This window comes from Cryptomeria japonica, chromosome 8 (genome assembly GCF_030272615.1).
Source record: "Cryptomeria japonica chromosome 8, Sugi_1.0, whole genome shotgun sequence".
NCBI classification, from domain to species: domain Eukaryota; kingdom Viridiplantae; phylum Streptophyta; class Pinopsida; order Cupressales; family Cupressaceae; genus Cryptomeria; species Cryptomeria japonica.
The window spans coordinates 589,391,102-589,406,709 of NC_081412.1; the positions used below are offsets into that span (position 1 = coordinate 589,391,102).

A 15,608-nucleotide genomic window follows, 5' to 3' on the forward strand; every position below is an offset into this window, starting at 1 on the left:
CTATTATTACATAATAGGTCGTATTATGACATTATAGGTCTTATTATGACATTATAGGTCCTATTATATCACAATAGGTCTTGTTATGACATAATACCCCTTAACAAGTCCTACTAAGGGGTATAAAGTCATAATAGGTCCTCTTAAGGGATTTTATGACATAATATGACCTGTGATGTCATAATAGGACATATGATGACATAATATGACCTATTATGTCATCATAGGTCCTATTATGTCATAATCAGTCCTATTATGACATAATACCCTTCAATAGGTCCTACTAAGGGGTATAATATCATAATACATCCTCTTAAGGGGTCTTATGACATAATAGGACCTATTATGACATGACATGTCCTCTTAAGGGGTCTTATGACATTACATAATAGGTCCTACTAAGGGGTCTTAAGTCATAATAGTTCCTATTAAGAGGTATAATGTCATAATAGGTCCTTTTGAGGGGTCTTATGACATAATAGGACCTATTATGACTTAATAGGTCGTATTATGTCATAATAGGACCTATTATGACACAATAGGACCTATTATGTCACAATAGGACCTGTTATGACACATTAGGACCTATTATGTCACAATGAGACTTATTATGACATAATAGGTTGTATTATGACATTATAGGTCCTATTACGTCACAATTTATAAGATCTTCTAAAATCTAGAATCTGTGTTATAACTCCTAGAGATTTGAAACCACTCTCAAACATCCTGCCAATATATACATGAAATATAACTTAAAGTATAAGAAAGGAAAAATACAAAGGGAAATGTGACTTAAACTTAGATGTTATATTTCATGTGTATATAGTTTGTTTTAAAAAAAAATGTATATAGTTTATTTTTAAAAAAAAGAAAAAAAAAGGGAAACAGGATCCCGTTTCCCGTTTGCTAAATGCTTTTTTAATTATTTTAAAAAAAGAAACGGGATCCCGTTTCGTAATATCCTGTTTCAAAATGGGATCCTGTTTGCTAAATGTTTTTTTAATTATTTTAAAAAACGAAATGGGATCCCGTTTTTAAAAATTTCAAACTTTGGTTCAGTTGTAGCTTCAATTTTGGCTTGGGAAATGTCTTGGAGAGCCGAACCTTTGGCTTGGACCTGGTTTGACCTGCAACTTGAAGGCCAAATCAATCTTCATAGAAAATAATGGCTTCAAAAATATATTTGAACACCAAATTTTCAGAATTTTTTTAGACAATGAAAACCCATTATAGTAGAGACTATCTAGATTCGAAATATATAATTGTTTTAAAAAATTGAGCAATATTTTCATTTTTAAATAATTACTAATGAAAGAGGTCTATAAACTTGAAATAACATGGTTTTTTAGTTTTTTAATAACTTTTTTGTCTCTTAGTTTTTTGAAATTTTTTTTACCTGGAATCAAACTAGAGACAATTCTATATAGTTTAAAAAAAAAAAAAACCAAAAAATGTTAAGTTTAGGTCAAATTATGCTTGCCGTACACAAGAATTTTTTAAAACAATGATTATGCCCAATAAAAAATTAACAAAAAAAACATATGCTGAAAAAAATTACAAAAAAATATTCTCATCAAAGGTGAGTGAGTTATAGATTTTTTCCCAAAAGGATTTATAAAAATAATTTCATTTAGGTCAAATTATGCTTGCCGTACACGGGCATGGTATGGTCTTGAAAAGTGACTTTTAAACTATAGGTTTTAGTAAAGCCTATTCAAACTTCATTTTTAAGATATGGGTATTAAAATAAACTATATATTTGGAAAGTAGACTTTGAGCACTACATTTTCTAGTAACGAATTTTTTCAAGATTCATTCTTTAAGTGCCTCAAATATTTAGGTCAAACAAGATGAAATTGAAAAAAATGGGAAAAAACTTCCACTTTTTGGCCAAAAAGTGGACACAACTTCTTTCAGGTACCCAAAATAAATTTAAATCAAGAAACCTAGTTTAATCTTTAAATTAATAAAAAAATAACAATAATAAAAAAAAAATACATACCTCTTCAAGCTCTTCGATGGCATGGCGACATTTTGATGAGAGATGGACAACTTAGTGCCCACTATCAAGCTTCTATAAAGGGCGAGCGCAAGAAAATGGCACCCCAAATCACCAAAATGCGGGTTTGGGAGTGCAGAATGTATCCAAAATTTGGACTTATGTTTTGTTATGGTTTGAAAAGGTTATATGGCGTGCACCTTATGATAATTTAATTTTTTTTTTTAAGTGTGGTACCTTTTTGGTACCACAACTTTGTGCATACACCCTACCCAACACCTGAGCTTTTTGAATGGTCCTTCCTATGAATTCTTCCATGATGATAAAGAGTAAGGGGGATAGTGGATCCCCTTGTATCAGACCCCATGAGATTTTAAAGAAGCCTTCGGGAGCTCCATTAACTAAAACTGAGACCTTGGGACTTGAGATACATTCAAGAATTAGATTAATCGATGACCTACTAAATCTAAAAGCCTCTAAGCATTTACATAGAAATCTCTAATTTACCATGTCGTATTCTTTCCTAATATCTAATTTCATCAGCATACGGGGCTAATAATTGTGTTGGATAGAATAGATAGCCTTCTGAGTAATGATGACCCCATCGAAGATGGATCTGCCAGGAACAAAACTAGTTTGCTCTTCTGATATGATATTTGATAGCAAAGGATTAAGTTAATTGACCAACGCCTTTGAGAAAACCTTATATATAGTATTGCAGAGTGATATAGGTCTAAGGTCAATCATACTATCCACATTCTCCTTTTTGGGGATAAGTGCTAAGAAGGCGTTATTTATTTATTTAAGGAATCTACCTAAGCTTCTGGCCCCTTCTAGGGCTTCTACCAACTCATAACCTACAAAGTGCCAATAAGCCTTAAAAAAGAATGCAAGGAATCCATTTGGGCTAGGGGCCTTATCTAGATGGAGCTGAAATAAAGCCTCCTCTATTTCCTATTTGGTGAATTTCTGGTTTAATAAGTTGTTTTGGTTGTCAGTAATTAATTTGTGGATGTTATTAAGCAGGTTGGATTGAGTTGTTAAATCAAAGGTCATCTCATTACTTAGAAGCCTTTGAAAGAAAGATACTACTTCTGCTGCAATGTCCCCAGGCTCATTTAATATGAACCCCGATTCACCCCTAATATGGGTTATTTTGTTAATCATGTTTCTAATCTTTGCAGAGGCATGAAAGAATTTGGTATTTTGGTCACCTTCTGTGATCCATGTTTCTCTGGATTTCTGCCTCCAGAAGATTTCTTCCTTAGACAAGATATCTTCGTATTTTAGGAGTATCTCCTTTTCTTTCAAGTAGTTGTCTTGATCCATTCCTTCTCTAATGATTTTATCATTTAGAAGGGCCAAGTCAGATTCTATAGCCTTCTTAGAGGAAAAGATATCACCAAATATATCCTTATTCCATTGGAGTAGTTTTCTCTTTATATATTTAATTTTGGTTACAAAACAATAGTTTTGATCTCAAGACATCTACCTCTTTCCACCATCTTTCTACATTCTCCAGGAAAGATTCATTTTTCATCCACATTTTTTCAAATTTGAAAGGACACCTCTTAGATTTTAAGTCCTCCTCAATGGTTAGTTGGATCGAGAAATGATTTGAGCCTAAAATGGGGAGGATAGAAGCCTTAAGAAGGTAATGAAAATCTAAGATATTGCCTTTGAAAAGGAACCTATCCAATCTCTCAACAATATTGCAGAACCCCTGCCTTCTATTGTTCCAGGTGAAGGAACCAAATTATGAGTATTGATATTTATCATATTGTGATAATTGATCCAATTCCTAAAATCCATGAAAGCTTGGGTTCGCTCCTAAGACCCCTGTATTTTTCTGAAAGGTCTACTATGGCATTGAAGTCCCCCCCCTAAAACACAATTCCACTCCGGGTGTGATGCTAATACCTAACCTATTTCATTCCATACTATTATCTTTTCATGTGTAAGGATGGGGCCACAAATATTGAAGAGGGTGAAGTTCAGATTACAACTAAAATGTTTAACAAAGGAGCATATCCAAAATCTATTGCTTGATAAGATATCAATTGAGATCCGCTTTGGGTCCTAGATGATACCCATACCCCAGAGGGTCCTTCTGTAGGGATCGCTTCCCAATCTAGATAGCCTAACATTTTACAAAAAATTTCAATCTTAGTTTGGTTTAACTTGGTCTCCCTAACTAAAGTTAATTTCGCTTTTGAGGTAAGGATGCAGGGTAAAAGCACAAAACTTTGTCATGTTTCAGACCAACTTGTTAGCACAAGTGAATTTAAGTAATTCTAACTAAAAATTAAGTTTAGTCAAACATATGGTCTATATAGTTCATTATAGCTAAGTTATATATGGGCCACAACTTTTTCAATTGGAAGTGTCTACTAAATGTATATTTTATACCACTTTGGGTCCAATTACCCAAAAAATAAAAAATAAAAAAAACTTGATGTTTCAGCAAATCCTACTCTTATAAATAACATTTTTTTTGAAATATAAAAATACCCTTTAATAGATCTATTAGTGAATTTTTCAAAATATATACCTTTTAATATTTTAATTAGTTTTTATATTTTGTATTTTATTTCTATTGAAAGTAGGTTATCAACACTAAAATAAAAGGTTGATTATCTTGCCAAGGAAAAATACTAAAATTTACTTAATTTAAAAAAAAAATGATTATGCAGTAGAGAAAAGAATCTATGCCAAGATGATATAATAATTTTGTATTTTGGATAAATAATTAAGAAAAAAGGTGGTGGGAATTGTAAAAAGTTATATTTCAATACACGTAACTTTTCAAATTTATTGAAAAATATATATGTATAAAAAATAGTAAAAAATATATCAATGCACTAAAGTTTCAAGTTATCAATATACACAAAAAAATTGAAGGAAAGAAGGTAAAATTTACTAAATAAAGTGTGGTGGCTTGTGTAACTTCAATTTCAACATTTTATTAGCAACTAAATTATAGTGTTTACTTTATAAAAAACTACATTCAAATAATTTTTTAAATTTTTGTGAAAATTACAAACATAAAATAGACAAAAGAATATAAATTTTATTAGTTTTCATCATTTCAAAATTCAAAACATATATTTCACTTTCTATTGATTTAATTTAAAAAGTTTAATCAACATTGGCCATTTCCTTTATAAAAGTGTGACACAACTTTGTACTTTTACCCTGCAATTCTTTAGAATGCATTGCTTTTTAGGGGCATTCATGCCCCTAACATTCCACGTAATGATTTTCATGGTTGAATGGGAAGGAACTTCCCCTTCTGTACATTCAGAATTGAGGTTATTTTGGCTTGTCCTATTGTTTCTCCGCCAATATTTTTAAGGTCGATTGTAGATTTCCTTCCTCTCTTTTTCGAGGAAAAACCGCAATTTGGTTTAGTCTTGCCTTCTAAAAAGTTACCTATCCCCAACTTACCTCCTCCTATAGTCCCTTCATCACCATCTATTGTTTGATCCCCTTCCCGATCTCCTTCTCCTATAGCCTCTTCCAAAACCGTAAACTGCTTAAAGAGGCAATCAACCCTTAATCTGATATCATCTATCTCCTCCAGATCGGGGTACTTAACTACATTATGATCTAGGACAACTTGTTGATCCAATAACTCTAGTTTCTCCTGCACATTCACTTTGAATTCCTCCGCTCCTAACAACAATTTTTGCAATTCTTCCTTGATATCTGAGGCTGATTGCCTCTCGTCCCTGTTCTTAGGAGAACTAGTGCTTCAACTTTTGGTACAAGCCTCAGAAGTTATATTTCCATGACATAAATTCTCACCTACTGTGGGAGATGATACAACTGGCGATGTTATTGGTATATCATTTGGGCACATTGGAGAACCCTTACCTTTCTGGGGGCACACTGAATCCTTGTTTTTTCAGGCGAGACTTGTTAGGACTACCATTTACATTATCTGCCCTTGAAATTTTCCTAGAGGTCGACGGAAGACCCCTTTTGCAGAATTCGGTTTATTTCTGCCACCTAAGTTGGAGGGAGATGTATTACTTTCAGAGATTAGTTCCCTACAATGGGGGTTTCGAATAAAGATATTAGTGGCGTCAATTTTTCCTTTGTAAAGTGAGGGAGATATACACCAACTACCCTTCTCAAATATTAACTCAATGGGGTTCAAATTTGGGGTTTCAAAATCGAATTGTAGAAGACGTTTTATATCCTTTTCCATATCCTTATGCAAGATACCTTCTACTCCTAGGAAAGCTCCTAGTTACAATTCTATGAAATCCATGATTTTAGGACAATGAAATTCTACCAGCAAAGGGCCTATATTAACCCACTTCACAACTTTCTTAAATTTGAAGGTTTTAGGGTTGAAATTCAACATCCAATCAAAACATTGAAAAACATATCCTCTATCAATTTTACTTCACACACCAAAATTTCCTTTTTGATATTTGAATTATTACAGGTAATGAGAAAGCAGTTAAAACCTAGGTTAGAAATACTTACCTGATTAGAGAATTCCTCCTTCCACCATTCCTTCATTTCATCAAAGGTTTGATCTTGCCCATTCGAGTAAGCAATAATACCCTTATTGTTACAGAAATTCCAATAATCTTGCAGGAGGTCTGGATGTAATTTAATGACCTTCCTATCTTGTTGTTTCTTAGGCATTACAAATTGACCGGAATTAGCTAACACTGGAGGAAAAGCTATCTTATCTCCCTTATTTGTCTGCTTAGGGAGGAAATTTGTGGGAGGGTTAGAAAAAACCCTAGGGCTATGATGATCACCCTATGATAGCCTTTGTGGTTGCAAAAAGCCATATTGATTTGAATTTAACCATCTACCATTCAAAATCCTTCTATAATTACAAAATTTTCTCACAAAGCAATCGACAATGTTGGATGAGTTGGGGAGAGATGGCGAGAAACACTCATATTTGGTGCTACTCAGAAGAGGACAACCATTATTTCCTAAAATATTAGCACTTGAAGAAATCTTTTGAGAATTCCGGCGCCTCATGACTTTCTTCCCCAAAACCTCCCGCCACTCTCCTTCCTCATCGCTCCGCGTGGGAGCATTTTTTATCACAAGAAACTTTGTGATTCACGTTTTCAGTCTTATTATTATTTGTATTATTAGTGTGTCTATTTTTTTTTGTCAAAAACCAACATATGGTATTTAAATTAATGGTTTGAAGCAAGGATGTAAGCACTATAGGAATGAAGCCCAACTATTTTTCCAAGGTTCTCCCCAAGGTAAGGGTACTCCATTTTTAATACGGCAGAGACAAACCCATGGGCTTTGCACCTAGGTTATAGGCACTAAGGCAAAAAGCCCCACCATTTCACCAAAGGGTCATCCCTATTTTTTTATAATTTTTTATAGTTTTATAATTTTAAATGTTACTTGTGTGATTATATTTTTATAATATAGTTTTAATTGATTAAATATTTTTAATTTTTTAATTAATATTATGTATATTTTAAAATCAAATATAGTTTTTTTTTCTTTTATGTAAATATATGTAATTAGTTTTGAATTTATCATATAACTATTTATAATTTTAATGGAAACTGAGCTAAAATTTCTTATCAAAACAATCAAGTTTAAGGAGAGATGTTTTTGAACAAATTGAAAAAAGATAAAATTTTCAACCAAAATCAGTTATCAATCTTTTTCATGATAGTTTAGTATTATAAATGTATGGGCCATGATAACCTATATATATATATATATGCTAATTACCAATCCTTTGCTGGATCTCTTATTCCATAGATTGTTTGTGAAGGCTTTCCATAGACAAATGGGTATGTGTGATTTGATCTTCAATTTCATTGTTTGTATATTTCATACATTGATATTATTAATTGATATTATTAATTTATTGAGAAGCTATTTTTTTTTGTATATTTCATTTGACTTTCATATATTTTTGTGACTTTGATAATTTTTTCATTTTTGATAGATTAAGTAAGAAAAAGACCCTGATTTCAAATTACATCAGCAGAACCATTAAGAACACTAATGAGCCATGTGAACCCCACACCCAATTAAAAAGACAAAGCCTTCAAATAGTAGCAAAATTAAAATCGAATAAACAGTCACTACTAGTAAAGTACATTTCTAATAACAACCAAACTGACTTGCACACCATAACTGATAACAAACTAAATTGGCACACAGCCCATAAGTAATAAAAAACATTAATAATTTTGTGTTTTCAAATGAACGATTTATATTTCTCAGCTTTACAGAGAAACGTATCAGTTTAAAAGATATGTCTCGTATTCACTGTTAAAGGTGAAGCAAACAAGTTATATATATTTGCATATAAGAGAGGAGACAACATACTCAGAGAGGAAATAACATAACACAAGGAAATCTGCCATTAAGATAGTATTATAGGTTATTATTTCTATATATTTTATACGTCCGCACAGTGACAATGCAGTGCACGACACGGAGACTTATTTACGTCTAATGACAAGCAAACTGTGGCATGAATTTAGTAACCTCCTCCACCATTGCCGGCGCCAGATCCAGACCCAGCCCCGTAACCCGAGCCACTTCCCGAACCGCCTCCATAGCCACTACCAGACCCAGACCCCGAACCATAGCCGCTGCCACCGCCTTCACCATGCCCACTACTAGAACCTGCACCGTACCCACCACCCTGACCGCCGCCATGGCTGCCTGCTCCCGAACCCGCATATGACCCAGCTCCAGAAGCAGCCCCAGAACCCGCTCCTGAGCCTGAGCCCGATCCTGATCCTGAACCTGATCCCGAACCAGAACCGGAACCAGACCCAGACCCAGAACCGCTTCCACTTCCACCCAGACCTAGGCCTGCCCCCACGCCCAACCCTACCCCTACACCCAAGCCTCCGTCTCCGCCGAGGCTGAGGCCCAGATCACTTCGTACAATCCGTCCCTCCACAATGCATGCAAACACAAGAGCGGTCGTAACGACCAGAACAAGTGACTTGGGATTCCACATTATATTTAACTCAAGCTTCTACTAAGTACTAAGACCTTCACAATAAATGAAATAAGCTCGAATATCTGTTTCCTTACAGACTTCCAAAAGCTTATGAATGGATATATGGAACAAAAGTGCAACTTAACTGAACTACGAATATGGTCTGTAAAATCCAGTGCTCTGCTAATGAGAAGTGAATGCATGTGCTTTTATAGACTTAAAAATGGTCCAAAAGTTAAACTAACGTGTCAAATTTATTGAATAGTTTTTTTTGTGTGGTGGAAAGCAAAGCATGGTGTCTGTGGTAGAAGGGAGGCTGAGTGCTCCATTAATTGACAGTGGGTGGCCACCGATAAAGTATGCCAAATAAGTCAGCAAAATCTTACTACATTAAGAAATATATTGCCATTCTTTGTTCGTTCTATGATCTATCTACTTAGTGGGATTCCCAAGCTAAAAACTCTTTGTGAGGACTACCAATTGTTGAGTATCCATGATATGTTAGTGGTCACATTTTCTGTGAGGTGCAGTATACATTTTTTAAACCAACATAAGCCAATAAAATAATTTGCGGCATACTTCTGCGAAAAGTGACAGGTAATTTGACTTCTGAGATAACAGGATAAACTCTCTCAAGTGCGTCTTATATATTTGTAGTGGACATATCGTGCTTGAGGCAAATTTTCTAATGGAATGGCCAATCAAATCGCATTATTAGTGATAGCATGAAATTGAAACTTTTAATGCGTCGTTTGCAAGGTCAATAGAAGTTTAAGTTTTCATCATGTCATAGTGTATAAGGCTTTTAAAAATTTAAGAATATTTTTAAAATTTTTTGTTATAATATATTTTTTTATTTTTATGTTCATAAAGATTGGAATTGAAATTAATCATTGATTTGATTTAAGATATTAAAAGTTATGAGGTGTAAGAAAACACGTTAAAAAATAATGCAAATGATCAAAGATGAAAATGTTCTATTCATAAATGATAATGTTAGTTTATACATTCACCTTCAACTTAATGCTTAACATAAATTTATGGAAATCTAGACATGCTGAGCTAATTGACAAAAAATGATTAATTACTTGTATCCTTCTATTTTGTAAAACTTTACGATATATAAAGTAGAACTCAAAAGAATTATGTTATATAAAGTAGAAGTCAAAAGGATTATGTTATAAAGAAATATGAAACTTTGAGGCATTTTAGAAGAGGTTGAGTGCCTTCATATACCTATATCTAGACAAGCAATAAGTTTTTGCAAGCCAATAACGAAAAAAGCACGAAATCATTTCAAGAAACATTATAAGGGCATAATTAAGTGACCCATGATAACGTAATGAAAAGTGCATAATAAAATAGCTCCTTAGCCCTATTTTCCCTTGCAAGTTAAAGCTCCACAAAATTATAAAGTATGCAAAATAATAGAGAAAAATGTATGTATAATTTTGCACCCTATGTATGCATTTTAGTAAACTTCCCTATGACCTTCACATTTCCATAAAGAATACATGAAACCTCACAAAACATATTCCCAAGGTGCAACTCCTTAATCCCAAGGTGCAACTCCTTGATTGAAGCCTATGTTCAAATATATATTAAATGAAGCTTCAAAGATGTTCCAATCAATATAATTAATATGTCTTGAGTTAGATTTTATTGTTAGCATCTTCCTTTGGCCATAGTAAATGAAAATTCTAGAATAGCTCGTTAGGATACAATTTCATAAAGGAACCCATTCTCATATATTACCATAATTGGAGTATCATTTTTATTCAATGGTAAGAGCAATCCTCTATTAGAGTTTGTATCATTTTTGTGGTTTATCGCCATCCTTATGTCACTTCAATCCTTTGGAATAGGAAGGATTTTAATCTTCTGCATTTATTGTGATTTTTCTAGTAGCCATTTTTATGCCCTCGAACAAGTTCAATGTAGAAGCTCACGTCAAAGTTGACAGTTTGGTGGCTCTAGGTTATTGCACCATAGAAAAAACATGCAAGAAATATATTCCAAGGGTCTTCCATTAGGTAAGCTTTCCAACCCTCCAATAGATGTGGTTTTACCCATCCTAGATATGATAGTGCATACAAATGATTAGAACACTTTACCTTTGTTTGAATATTTTATCGAGAGAAATTCACCAAAAATCATGCCTTGTAAACGGTTCAAAAAGAATTGGGGACCACTTCGGTTTTGATGATGTTTGAAACCTTAGCAAAGGATTTTTCTTTTCTTCTTTATTGAGGCTAGCCATGTTGAGGCTATAAAGAGAAAAGAAAAGAAATTAACTCCTCACTAAAAGATAAAGTAAATGAAAAAAAAACAATGTCTATACATCTTTTCCCAAATATATATATACTCATATATAAAAATATACAAATAACCAAATAATTTATAATTATGTCTATTTCAAATTAGTTTATATACTATAAGTCCATCTATTGAAATATTTTAAGATAGGTAGCTATCATGAACAATAATGTTAATTTACATAAACATATTTAAAATATCTAATACTAATATATAAAAATATAATTGTCTTATCTTATGGTGATAGACAAACCAAGACATTATATAAACAAGTTTCATGAAATGGTGAGTATCAACCTTTTAGTAAAAAATATATAGTTATATTAATTAATATTGGTTATGATTGAAGGCAAGGGAAAAATAGGATGATTTTTCGTAGATATAACAAAATTACTAATATTTCCACATGGTATCAAGTGTTAAAATTGGAGACCATCAATTGATTTTTGTGTCATTCAAATAGATCGATCAAAAGATCCTTAAATAGTTATTATGATCGAGGGATATGTCTCTTGTATGAGATATGACTTTACATAACAAGTGTGATTAAATATAGTTAATATTTTTAACACCCCCCATAAACTTTATTTAATCAAAGAACTTAACTAGATGATGGGGCTACCTATAAATAGGCTTATTAGCTGCTCTTGTACAAACGAAGAATATTTAACACTAATGCCTTCTCAAAAGTATAATAACTTATAATCCTTTTTTTGAATTACTAAAATTTATTTTCTCCATTATTGTCCAAAATAAGATATATTTCATAGTTAAAAATCAATAAATAATGTGAAGCATTTTCAAAGATACTTGTGATTAAATCCTTCATATATTTTAAACAACCTTTGTAATCAATTTCAACAATGAAAGTTTTTATCAAAACCTTCATAGGTTTAGAAATAATCTATGAGATCAATTTCAAGAATGATATTTGTGAGAAAAATCCTCATAGTTTTAGTAATGGTCTCTACAATCAATGCTACAATGACACTAATCTTTGTAATTAGTTCTACAACTTTTAGGCTCAACAATGATTTTTGAAATCAAAATTTTAACCATTTAGTAATGATCTTTTTGATCAATGCTACAAATTATTATGTTCAACAATGATATTTGCAATTAATGTTACAACCATTCAATAATGACCTTTGTGATCAATGCTATTTTATTTTAGGTTCATCAGTAATATTTGCAATCAATGCAAAAATTATTAAGAAATGGTCTCTCTACGATCAAAACTATAAATTTTTTAGGTTTATTAATGAACTTAGCAATCAAATTTACAAACATTCAAAAATAATAATTGCTATTCTTAGTATAAGAGCTCTCCTACTCCAAATATTACATATATGAATTATCCAACTTTAAAATTTGTACCTCTACATGGATAGAACTCAATTAGCTCTTAATGGTAAAAAATATATAGATTAAATTATATGGTTTATAGGATGATATTCTATGTTGCATGATTGTTACTCTGTTTCCTGTGGTAATATTTACATTTGTACAACATTTTGGACATAGTTGTGAACCTATGCCAATTAGATACATTGATCCATCTATAATCTATTTGTATATTATATTCTAGTGATTATTTCAGCCACTTTATGGTCTAACACAATTTCACAGAATGATTCTTCAATCCACAAATACTAAACAAATGAAGATCACAACATGTTTCCATTTTATATCATTTCCTATGACAATGAGAACAATTCATAAATTGCTTTTTTTAGATGATTTGTTTAAACTTATGATACCTCCAATATTAATTTTAGTTCTCTTTCTACTAACATATTAAATTCCTTCATTATTTAGTCTCACTCTTGGTGTAGTTTTCTCTATAATTTCTTTTCTCCCAAATTTTTTCCTTCATATCCTATTCTTTCTGTTATCTTAAAACCAATATTTTTTTAGAATCCTTTGTCATTATCCTTAAAGATAGAAATAATTGTAGATCAAAATATATTTTTATTTTCAATCATATACTTTTTAGTGAAATAAATTTTAAGTATGTCATATGATTCATCAATTAAATAAAATAAATCATTTGTATCACATAATATATTGTATAGTGAGGATTATACTTTAGACACTGATTTTCCTCTACACATATTTCAAGTAATTGATTGAACAAATTAGTTTCTTCTCTAAAATTTGATACTACTTCCTTTTGTGACCTATTTTCCTCTTTTAATTCTTTATTTCCTTCTTCCCAAATTGTATATACTGAATTTGAACCATTATTGCAAACCCTAGTTCCAACCACAAAACCCTATATCTACAAGAAAACTCAACAAAACATCAATGAATAACCATTAAACATGCAAAATAATAAAATAAATCAAATGATACCTTCACACATTCAAATGGGTTTGATCTTCATTTTTTTGCTATCTCCATTTATCTTGTTTTGATATGATTTCTCTCAAATTTTTATGCTTTCACAATAGCTCAATGACGAATGAATGCGGTTGTGATGACATAAACTTGATGTAAGATATGATTTTGGCAAAGTGTAAGTGTGCTCCAAGATTTGATTTGAAAGAGAGAGGAGGAATCCTCTTTTATAAAGAACATCCAAAAGAAAGGAGGGATATGATTAAGAGGTGAGATAAAAGATGATTGGCCAAGATTGAATGGTAGGTAGAGGAAATAATAAAATAAAAAGGAAGTGGGTAAGATAGAAAATAGGTCACTTGTCATTTAGATAAATGGAAGAGGAAAAAGGTTTAATGAATTGATTAAATAATTATTTAAAAGAGGAAGGACAACATAAATTAAATAAATAAAATATTTATTTAATTTAGGAAAAAGGAAATTTAAATTAATAAAAACATTTATTTAAATTAGGATAGAAAAGGCTTAGAAAAGACTCAATGAATTAATTAAATAAATAAATATTCATTTAATTAATAGAAGAAAAGAGAAGTAATTAAATAAATAAAAAATATTTTTTTAATTATGCTAGGAAAATTTTAGGTGTCTTCATTTGGGCCCTCTTTGAGACAATGTAGTTTATCATTTTTTTTCAAAGAAGAAAATTTGAATCAATACATGCCTTGATACAAAAAGTGATATATGCTCCCTCGAGAGATTGGGTGAAATAAAAGAAAGAGAAAAGGATTAGACAATCTCTTGACAAGGGAGAGGATAGACTAGGCAAAAAAGGTAAAGACAAGGTTAGTTTGGTGAAGAAAAAACCAACTATAGGTCATGGGGGATTATGGGGACCACAAAAGGGTAACACGAGCAATTAAGGTTACAACACCTATAAATAGGAGCTTGGGGGAAAGATCTCCTCATTCGCATCCATCACTTTCATAGAGAAAGGCACAAAGTAGAGCAAAGAAGGGGAGCAGAGTATATACTGAGAACACATATTTTGATTTATGCATTTATAGACTTATTGAGACATATGGTTGATGTTTTGATGATTACTTATGACTCTATCCTTACCTATGATGATGCTAGATACTTTATGTGAACATATGCTATTTGAAGATTCATGTGGATGATCAAGACAAATTTTAGACTATACTGATGATGGACCTATGTTTGATGGTTTATATATGCTCATTATTCATGATGGATCATACTGCTTATGGGATTTTGAGGATATTATGTTTATGCTAACCCTATTCTATGATCATGATGATTGATTTGATATTATGGTGTATGTGATTGCCTTCTAGTGTCTTCGTGATTAGAGATGATGTCATATCACTCATGGCGAGCATGATATGACATTGTGTTTCTCTATCACTTTCTTGATTATTTATGATGTATATATGGTGTATATATGTCGTATTATGTTTGGTGGTGGTTGGAGGTTTGCAGGTACCAGACATCGACTCCACCTAGATCCACAAGTCTGAGTGTGTCTTATCCTAATGGCAAGTTGTCAGAGATGGCATGTGTTTCCCTCTCATACTCTAGGCTTAGCTGCTCACCTTGTTAGTAGTGTTGTGGCATAAGTTGGTGGTTAGAGTCTTGTGTCGATTTTGACCCTTTTGTCGGGTTGCTTGTGGTGATGTGGTGGTGTGGTTATTATTTGATTAATAATTGGATTAAAATGATTTAGTAATGTTTATATTAATTTATTATATAGCATGGCTATTTATATATTTGGTTTATTTAGTGTTTAATTGATTATTTAATTATTATTTAATGGTTATTTATTTATCATTTACTTATTTATTTATTGACTTGTTGTGGTACCTTGCAATATGCTTGTGCATACATATGGACTTGCAAAATAGTCACTCATTGGTTTAAATGGCTAATAAAAATAATCACATGCTACTTATACACCAT

The 15,608-nt window shown here is 31.8% G+C and overlaps 1 protein-coding gene across 1 annotated transcript; it reads right to left on the reverse strand.

Annotated features, from left to right (window-relative positions):
* Window positions 1–8,359: 8,359 nt before the first annotated feature.
* LOC131029946 (glycine-rich cell wall structural protein 2-like) lies at window positions 8,360–9,146 on the reverse strand. Its single transcript, XM_059210016.1, has one exon. It carries the CDS (start codon window positions 8,991–8,993, stop codon window positions 8,502–8,504), a length of 492 nt encoding a protein of 163 aa, XP_059065999.1. The 5' UTR covers window positions 8,994–9,146; the 3' UTR covers window positions 8,360–8,501.
* Between the last annotated feature and the right edge of the window lie 6,462 nt (window positions 9,147–15,608).

Bases quoted from the DNA above. Each gene is read 5' to 3' on its own strand.
- LOC131029946 (XM_059210016.1), bottom strand. From the start codon at position 8,993: ATGTGGAATCCCAAGTCACTTGTTCTGGTCGTTACGACCGCTCTTGTG.